The 10,222-nt window shown below is 35.0% G+C and overlaps 1 protein-coding gene across 1 annotated transcript; it reads left to right on the top strand.

Moving 5' to 3' along the window:
- Positions 1–1,540: 1,540 nt before the first annotated feature.
- Positions 1,541–10,121, top strand: LOC140887691 (DNA gyrase subunit B, chloroplastic/mitochondrial-like). The gene is made up of 21 exons (XM_073295117.1): positions 1,541–1,742; positions 2,348–2,492; positions 2,577–2,657; positions 2,764–2,877; positions 2,961–3,017; positions 3,534–3,635; positions 4,908–5,058; positions 5,166–5,242; positions 5,611–5,721; positions 6,449–6,519; positions 6,712–6,853; positions 6,935–7,033; positions 7,166–7,294; positions 7,433–7,547; positions 7,795–7,862; positions 8,126–8,239; positions 8,360–8,476; positions 9,040–9,093; positions 9,216–9,321; positions 9,395–9,525; positions 9,759–10,121. The coding sequence occupies exons 1-21, from the start codon at positions 1,588–1,590 to the stop codon at positions 9,825–9,827; spliced, it is 2,208 nt and encodes a 735-aa protein (XP_073151218.1). The 5' UTR covers positions 1,541–1,587; the 3' UTR covers positions 9,828–10,121.
- The last annotated feature ends 101 nt before the right edge of the window (positions 10,122–10,222 follow it).

Below are 10,222 nucleotides of genomic sequence, written 5' to 3'. Positions count from 1 at the left end.
CACAGGCACGAATAAGGGAGGGAAATCATTCTTTTCTTTTTCCCTTCATTAAATATAAATAATTAATTGTAAAAATCATCAATACAAACATGTTTTGCTCTGTACTTCTTAGCTACTTTTTTGTATCACATTTTTTATTAATTTGTACCACATCTTGTATGATTTTATACCACATCTTGTATTATTTTGTACCACATTTTATGACTAGGGACCCCAAAGCAAAACATATTTGCATTTGGAAATTTTTGAGCAAATTGCCCAACTTTTTTTGGCAGCTTAAATAATTATTAATAACTTATAAATACTAAAAAATTTATTCATTCCTAATTTCGAAAACTACTTTTTTTAAAAAAAACCTTTTCTTATAAATTATAATATTTGGCTACAAAAGAAATTTTCAAATAATCGAATTTCTGTATTTTTTGCTTCTATTTATATTTAAAAATAAAAACATTTTTTCCAAACGACAAAATATTATTTTATTTTTAAAAATTTAGCAGAGAAATTACAAATAAATTTATAAATTTACTTAAATAAATTTAAAAAAAAAAACTACATGTAATTAACAAAAATCGAACCTGAAATCAGTTGGTCTGAGAACTCCAATATTGGATATTGGACTAAGGTCTCGTCGACTAGACTATCTTACTTTAAATTGTATGAATAACTTCGCTAGAAAAAAAAACTTGTATGTATAACTGAAAATTAGAATTACTTAACTTTTCAAGGAGAAATATGTTCATGAATTTTAGATAAAAACATACAACTTTTTTTTTTTTTGGGTTTTTTTGAATAAATTATCAACTTTTGTTTTTTAAAAAATGTATGTTCATATTTTTGTTGTCTTTTAATATAATCATTATTTTTTATAAATTATTTTATATTATACTCACTATCATATAAAAAATATACCAAAAATACTAAATAATTTGACACTCTTCTCTCACTGAAAATATATATATATATATATATATATATTATAATTTTGTTCATCTATCTTACTAAATTCTAGTTCTAGTTTTAGGATTAATTGCATCCACACCCCCTGTAAAAAGTTTAAAAGACATAAAACCCCTTAAAAAATATTAATAGGTTAATGCATCCCTCAGTTTTTTAAAATGTAGCGCATTTCACTCCTATGTTATACAAACTCGGACACATTTATACCCTCTCATAGGGGTTTTTATGCTAATTTTTTTAAAACATAGGGTCTAACATGCTATTAATTTTAAATAGAGAATTTTATGCCTTTTAGACTTTTCACAGAGGGTGTGGATGCAATTAGCCCTCTAGTTTTAATATAAGAACTTTGATTTTATTTTATTTTTTAAATCGGAAACGTTGAGCTACCCAACAAACATCTCCATTTCTAGGGGTTAATTTGTAATTATTTTTGAAACAGAGGTATTTGTATTGGGGCTTAAAAACATGAAAATTAAAACTAAGGGCTCATTTTCGGGCAGTGCCCGTTGCCCGTGATAGTGAGGTTTGCACACCTCTATCTTAGCCCGCTCTTTCTTTTATACCTCAAATCCAAGAAACCATTTTCTCCCGAGGGAAGGAAAAAAGGTGAAAGGGTTTACGTTAATGGCTCTTCTGCTGAGGCCAAACTTATCTGCGAAACGCATGGCCTCACGTTTCTTCTATTATTCTTCTCTCATTCACACTTTAAACTTCGATGGTAAATGTAGCATCACTGTTTCTTCAACCCTTGCACGACCCTCTGCACTTCATATCAGCAGGTGAATCGTTTTCCTTTTCTTGAATATCATGTGTGTGTATTTTGAGCTAGTTTCTTTTATGGGTTTCCCTGGAAAATACTGGAGAAACGAAATATCTGTTGGATTGTGTGCCGCGTGTGTGTGCCTGTTCATTATTGTTAGGTGCTGTAAAGAAATTTTCTTTGATGGCTGTTTACGTATTTCAAGTTCCACTTACTTAAGGGAGCGCTTTCTAGCGAAAAGATGGTAATGATCTTCAAGAACGATGGAAATAGTAAGCTTAAGTTTTACTAATATTTATCCTTGAAAAAAATCGTGGGACAATGTCAGAGTGATTGGGTTTGGTTCTTCAGTTGTCAATTTTATGTAAGTTTCAGAAATTTATCAGGATTAGTGGCTTTCCATCTACGAGTTGAGTTGTTCTCGTTTTGGTTTTTGTGAACTGGACTCAGATACTGAACCGTAACCCAATTTCAATCAACTGTGTGCTAGTACACATTTTTATCAAAGACTGATGGTGTAACCTTAAACATCAGGCTGTGGAAAAGTTTTCTTTTTAATTATTTCTCGATTCTAGTTCATGTATTATTGATTGTTACCTTTGTTTACGGTCTTGTGTGTTTCAGGGTAAGTGATCAACTTAGAGGTGTTTCGAGTACATATTTGCCATGGAATGCAGTGTCTCCCAGATCATTCATGTCATCAAGTATCAGCACCGAGGCTTTTCACGAGAGTAAAGTTTCAAAAGAATATGGGTCAGAGCAGATTCAGGTGAATTACGTAGATGAATATGTATTCCTGCTGTCGAGTGTGTCTATACAGAATCATTGCTTCTGATTACACTTTTCTTTGAAGGTATTGGAAGGGTTGGACCCTGTGAGGAAACGACCTGGCATGTACATTGGAAGCACGGGATTTCGTGGGTTGCATCATTTGGTTTATTTTCTCTCTTTTTTTCCTGTGATGTATATTCTTGTGGTGTGTTAAGCAAATGAATGCCAGATTTATGTCAGTTAATTTGTTGATCTTATTTATTTTTAAGGTTTACGAAATCTTGGATAATGCCATTGATGAGGCTCAAGCAGGATTTGCTTCAAAGGTTGATGTTGTTCTACTGGCAGACAATTCAGTGAGGATCACTGATAATGGGCGTGGGGTGAGTTGCCTTGCAATTTTTTGAAAATTGTAACTCTGTTTGGGTTTTGAACTTATCTTTACCTTCTTACTTGTGCATTACAGATTCCAACCGACTTGCATCCAGCCACAAGAAAATCTTCTTTGGAGACGGTCTTGACGGTATTCTCCAATCTCTTGTGATATCAGTTCTGAGTAACTGCTTCAGGTTATCTATCAACAGCTGATAATAGAATAAAAGATTATAGGGTTTGGGTTGTACTCCTGTCCAAGTTTCAGAATTTCATAATAAAGTGTTATTCTTGTTTCACTGTGGAGGTGAGTGAATCATCCGTACTTGACAATGCCAGTTTCTGTAATTCTCCTGTAATATATTTCTTTGTGTATTTTGTAACCTATGGTACCAAGAAGGAAGTAGGTTTTCGGTTTCCCCCCAATACTTTCACCTTCACATTGATTTGCCTTGCAAAATTTTTTTGTTGAAGTGCATAGGAATGAATACTATGTCGAGTTATCTGTACATGCGATTGTTTCAGGGGTCATCTTCTGAACCTTGCTTATTAGTGGTTTAATTATTGTATTTAAATTGATGACAATGCTTACTGAAATATAAAACAATGGAATAGCATCTTTGCCATAGATTGTAACTCATTCATGCTTGAAAAATTATCACTACAGGTTTTACATGCTGGTGGCAAGTTTGGTGGTTCAAGTAGTGGTTACAGTGTTTCCGGTGGACTGCATGGTGTGGGTTTATCAGTTGTTAATGCATTGTCAGAGGTATTCATCTTGGATTCATTAGATCTCAACATTGTGGAAATTTTGCTTCAGTCAGATGATGGATCTGGTTGTGCGTGATATTTGGAATCTTTTATTTTTCCAGTAATCTTGAAGTGTTTCTGACACTTAGATTAACCTGAATTGTGCTACGTAGGTGATGAGTCACCAGTTATCTGCTTTTCATTTTTGCTAAATAAGTGCACCAGCAGAATGGAATGAATGAGTTGGTTGGACTTGTTTGCTGAAAAGATATATGAGAGGAAAAGGTAGAAGGACTAAAATATCACTGAGAAAAATCAAAAATAGGAATGATGAGAATTTTCGGTGACCCACACTGTCTACTTCTCAAAATTTGTGAAGGATGGAACCATATTCGCAGCATGTGGGCTATTTCTTGGAAAGTAAATAATGATCTCTATGAAATGATTCTCTTTTACATTGCGCTACAGCATAGTCGCTTTGCCTTTAGTTATATTATCATAAAATGTTAGATTCTGCAGGGGTGTACACCAATACTCACTAGTATTGCCAGACTCTTCTGCATTCCGCAGTTTTTTTTATTTTTTTTATTTTATAGAATACATTCCCCAGTTTGAGATTACTTGGTTTGTGAATTGACTGATGCATTCCCCAGTTTTGGCTATATTTTTTCTTAATTTAACGCCCAGACAATGAATTGACTGATGCATTTAGATGCTATTCTCTATTCAGCTACCCAGGTGATTTTGGCTTACCATGTAATCTTCATAACATAATTCTTGAAAATTTGCTGTAGTGTAGGGTTAGCCATCATCAATGGTTTGGTGGTAAATTAACTAAATCTTAAGTGCTAACGTTTTTGTTCATTTGAAAAACATCTGAATTTTAAGAAATTAAATGTTGTTCCCCCACGAGCAAAACATGGATCATGCAGAGCTTCGCTTCAATAGCCTCAAGTCCTCCATGTATGGTGTTTTTCAGTAATAAAAAATTTAAAGCTTCCAGAAAAGGGTAAAGAACTGAAGCTAGTTCTAACATTTTTTACATATTGAATGTAGTTCATGCCTCTTCATCCATATTTAGTGAAAGGTAAAAAGCAATCAACTCAAAGATGAAGTGACCTTTGAACTGTGTCTAACTTCTATCTATTCAAAAAATAATCTTATTTTCATCTCTTGAACAGACTAACTCCAGCGGATAGGTTCTTCAGTGTTGGAGACACCTATGGAGGATGATATTGGCCTTGAACTTAGTCTAATTCGGTTTTCCTTTTCTGACTTATGCCTATGACAGAAACTTGAAGTTACAGTCTGGCGAAATGGAAAGGAGTACAAGCAGAAATATTCCCATGGAAGGCCTTTGACAAAAGTAATCTCGCGTGAACTCCCTGCTGATTCAAAGGACCTCCAAGGGACGTGCATCCATTTTTGGCCTGACAAAGAAGGTCATTTTTCTTTCTTTGAGTCAATTCATTCGGTATGACTGATAACTCGTTTATAAATGCTGTCGCATTTCAAAAATTAACCTCAACTAGTGCATTTTTCTATTCAGTATTCACAACCACAATTGAATTCGACCACAACACAATATCTGGAAGAATCAGGGAGCTTGCTTTTCTTAATCCTGAGGTAGAACACTAGCATTGGTTGGTGGCTGTGCTTAACTTCTGTCATTGTTATTGAAATTTACAATCACCAGTTTTCTATATTTCCTGTAGCCTTTAGTTACAGAGCCCTCTTGTAGCTTTTCATGGTTACCTTCTGTAGGTAGAGTCTGTGCTGTTTATTTGTGATCCATGTTAGTCTAGTTTTAAAATATGAAATGGAGGACTGAATTTGCTTTTGTTGTTTTGAGGAATATTTTACCTGTTTCTTTTAACACTCATTATCCTTGTGGTTGCCATGGTAAATAAAACTCTTTGATAACTTCTATTTGCTGAGAACATGGTGATCCTAGAATGGGTGAGTAGATATCTGATTTTATTTTGGACCTGAAGGTTAAAATAACACTCGAGAAGGAGGATGCAAACCATGATAAGAGACTGTATAGTGAGTACAGCTATACTGGAGGATTAACTGAGTATGTACAGTGGCTTAATGCTGATAAGGTATGATTGGTGTTTCTATAGCTCTTTGTTTTTATTAGTGGCAGCTTAGCAATAATAAAGTCTCAAAATGATGCTTCTGTGCTACATATTACCTTTTTTCTCTAGGCGCCTTTCAGTGAAGTCTCATTTTTTCACAAAAAGAGACAGAAAAGTTGCGAAATTGTTGTCTCTTCCTCAACTAATACACTCTTACTGAATTATTGTGTTTATTTCAGTTTCCTCCAAGAAGATAATCAAGTTTATTCTTATTCTTTGCACTATATCTTGCTGAAACAAAATGATGAAATTATTTTCTGTAATACATGACATGTATACTTTTGTTTAAAAAGGTAGGTTTCAGGCTTTCAGCTATGTTGGGGCTTAGAGATTTGGGTGGTTTTTTCATCTTTGTGTTGTTTTCACTTGTGTACATATTTAGTAGATTGTGACTAATCCGCTGCCAATAAGCACGTGAACCACTAATTTTGTCATGGAATTTAAATTTCATGGTTGGGAAGAAATCTTCATGGATTCATTGAGATAAAATAAGTATATCAGTGTCTTATTCCTAGGCATCGTGACTAACCAACACCCGTGCATACAACTTTGACAATCAGAAGTCATTATTATACAATTTCTGAGAATTGTTAGATGTTAAAAGTCATTTTACTTTATCAACCTCCTTGCCTCTATAATTCAACCACATTATTTTCTCGCGGAAAATGACCTAGTCTTCATTGTTTTTCAGAAACCTCTTCATGATGTTGTGGGATTCAAGAAAGAAGCAGATGGAATCTCAATCAACGTGGCTCTTCAATGGTATGAGATCGTAATATGTCGGTTCCTGTTGTGTTGCCTCCTTTTCTTTTCCTTTGTTGGATCATTGGATGTACACATGCTACCTTAATGCAATATATGTTATTTGGGATAAATACCATAATATAAGGAAGTAATGTGAGATGCGTGTATATTCCTGAAACAGAAAGTTGTTGGATATCTTGATTTACGCAGGTGTTCAGATTCGTATTCAGACACAGTGTTAGGATATGCTAACAGCATAAGGACTGTGGATGGTGGTACCCACATCGATGGAGTGAAAGCTTCATTGACAAGAACTCTCAACAACCTAGGGAAGAAGTCAAAAGTCATCAAGGTACCACTGAAAGTCTTTTTTAAAAAATTCTTTTATACTCCTATGTTCTTAAAACTTTCCTGAAAACCTTTCACTCTCCAGGACAAAGAGATTAATCTAAGTGGTGAACACGTAAGAGAGGGACTGACTTGTGTGATCTCCATCAAAGTTCCAAATCCTGAATTCGAAGGACAAACTAAGGTACAAGTGTTATGTAGTGTATATCAATGGTTAAATAGTTTTTGGGGAAGAACCCCAAGGATGTTATGAGTCTCTTGTTGAATGCAATATGCTAACTATTTCTTTGGCGATATCTCTCTTTGATTTTAAAAGACGAGATTGGGAAACCCAGAAGTGAGGAGAGTTGTTGATTATTTAATTCAAGAATATCTTACCGAGTACTTGGAGTTACATCCAGATGTCCTTGATGCGATTCTCTCAAAGTCCCTCAATGCTCTTAAGGTACATTGAGCATCACTTGTGATGTTTTATGCATTTATATGCTCCATAGTTTTGATTTTTCTTGCTCGAGTGATCTCCATTTTGTTTGTATATGTTTTTAAATGCTTCATATGATTCCCATATAATTTTTATGTATAGGCAGCTCAAGCAGCAAAGAGGGCAAGGGAATTGGTGAGGCAAAAAAGTGTGTTGAAATCATCCTCCCTTCCTGGAAAGCTTGCTGATTGTTCAGCTACTAATCCTGAAGAATCTGGTGTGATTACTTCTCCTTGTTATAAACTAACAAACTCCGAAAAACAGATCGAAGAAGAAATTCTTCTCTGCATTCTGAATAGCATTTGAATAATTTCTCTATGTCCTTTCAGTCTCTTTTCCCTGTTCCTCCCCTTCTCTTTAGAATACCCCTGAAGGGCATTTCTGATGTTTCTTACTAATTTTCCATCTGAATAGAGGCAATAAATATACTAATGTGAATACTGTCTGGTTCCTTTAATTGACAGAAATATTCATCGTGGAGGGAGATTCAGCTGGTGGGAGTGCTAAACAAGGTCGCGATCGACGGTTTCAGGTGAAAATTTTGGTTGATATTAATGTACGTATTCCACAACGTTGTTTGCATCCTGCAAAAATGAAGAACCTAGAAATCTATATTAAGAATTTCCAAACAAATCTTTTCTTCATTATCGTTGTTTGGAATATTGAACTGATAATTTTCGTGCAAAAAGCCTCAAATTGTGCCAACTGTTTCCCAGAACTGAAAAATCATGTTCTCCAAAATTGATAAATTCTTACTGTGATATGAAGAAAGTGCAATATGTCAACGTGTTACAGGCTGTGCTTCCTTTAAGGGGTAAAATTTTGAACATTGAACGAAAGGACGAAGCTGCCATGTACAAAAGCGAAGAGATTCAAAATCTTATTCTTGCCCTGGGACTTGGAGTAAAGGTGTCATTCTTTCATACAAATTTTTTTGTTTGTTTTATTACTGTTGTTGGCTAAATAGTTTCCAGTGAATATCTTTTGCCTTTTGGTTTCTGCTCAAGTGGGTGTTTTTGTTATTTACAGGGTGAAGAATTTAAGAAGGATGCCCTCCGTTACCACAAAATCATAATTTTAACAGATGCTGATGTTGATGGTGCTCACATTAGGACACTGTTGTTAACTTTCTTCTTTAGATACCAGGTATGCCAAGCGGAACTCAAACCTATGAGTGAGTTGTCATTTTTCTTGTTTTCTCGATTATTATTATCATCTTAATGATTAGCGAGTACCAGTTGCAAAAATATTGACTATTACTAGACCTCCTACCAAAAACTCCAACGTATGAGAAAATTTGTGTCGGATAAGTATCTGACCCAGCAAGGTTAATGCTTCAATACTCATACCCAATTTATTTGATTAAGTTGGTCTTAAGTTATGTCAATGTTTTTGTTGCCTAACTATGGTGTAAGCAACATGTACATGCATGTTTTGGATATTCACTGGTGTCTGGCTTATATATAAGGCGTGCGCAATAATTTATAACTATTTTTGGGTTGTTTCCTAAGCTTACGATGTTTGGGAAAAATGGTTCCAAATTTTGCTTATGAAAATGGGAGATATTTTGGGGGACATGCTGATGGCTGCCCTGTGGACGGTGGTATACTATTGCACTCCAGAGAACGAGAAAATAATGAACTTGGTCTTGCTTTTCATAAATTTTGCGGGGAAGTTTAATTTACATGTCGGGTTTAACTGCTTTGCAGAGAGCTTTATTCGACGAGGGTTGCATTTATGTTGGTGTTCCTCCTCTGTATAAGGTATCTTTCAAGACATTTTCTCGTTAACTTTGTTGCTAGTGATATGTCAGTCGAGTGGATCGAGTTTCAAGTTTACTAATTTCAGTCAGATTTCAATCTTCTTTGTTGAATGACTTGTTCAGGTCGAGAGGGGCAAGCATGCACACTACTGTTACGATGATGCCGAACTTAAAGAACTTCAGGGTTCTTTTCCGGCAAATGCATCATATAGCATACAGCGGTTCAAAGGTAAAGCTTTCCTTTTGGAATAATGGTGTCTGCAAATGAATTTGTGATGATAAGTGTGACTTGTACAATGCAGGGTTGGGAGAGATGATGCCTTTACAGCTTTGGGAAACAACGCTGGATCCTGAAACTCGGCTTCTGAAGCAATTAAGAGTAGAAGATGCAGCTGAAGCCAACATTGTCTTCTCTTCTCTCATGGGAGCCCGAGTAAGTTAACAGTAACTTCGTTTCTTTTTCTGGTGTCCATTTCTTTTTTGTTTCCATTTCAACAGTGTTACGATTCGTTGTGTATTTTAAGTATACGTTGATGCTGAAATTTGTACTGCAAACATGTCTGAAGATCTAATAGAAACAGGAAAGCTAGTCAACTTCCCACAAGTTCAAAAGACAAGTGAATAATCCTTAACATGTGTACTTAATGACTTTGTGACTTGTTTCAGGTGGATACCAGAAAGGAACTTATTCAGAAATCTGCAAGAATTGTTAACCTTGATCAACTCGATATATGAACCTGATTCATCAAAGCTGGAATTCAGTGCGACTAAGACAATTAATTCATGGGGTTTTTTTGGCACGTACAAGTTAATGAGCCAGACCTTTCACGAGCTGATAAGATTGGTGTTATATACAAAAGGAGATCTATTAAAAAAGCTTCGTTCGTTTTGGAAACTAATGCTCGTGCCGAGGAGGTTGGTGTTCTAAAGACGTGTAGCATAGTTGCTCTTACTTGGATGCATCTTGTGCAAATCACTGTAGGATTCAGAAATGCTCCTTCAATCAAAATTGTACCTTGAATGTTTTAAATGTTAGTGATATATTTCTTTTTCTTTTTCAACTCTCTGACTCTGTTTTGGCAATGAGTGATGACTTCAACATTTAACTTTTAGTTTTACAAATAGTATCG

This window comes from Henckelia pumila, chromosome 3, assembly GCF_033568475.1.
Source record: "Henckelia pumila isolate YLH828 chromosome 3, ASM3356847v2, whole genome shotgun sequence".
Classification (NCBI taxonomy): domain Eukaryota; kingdom Viridiplantae; phylum Streptophyta; class Magnoliopsida; order Lamiales; family Gesneriaceae; genus Henckelia; species Henckelia pumila.
Note: the sequence above shows the minus strand (reverse complement) of the source record. Positions and strands in the feature narration are given on the sequence as shown.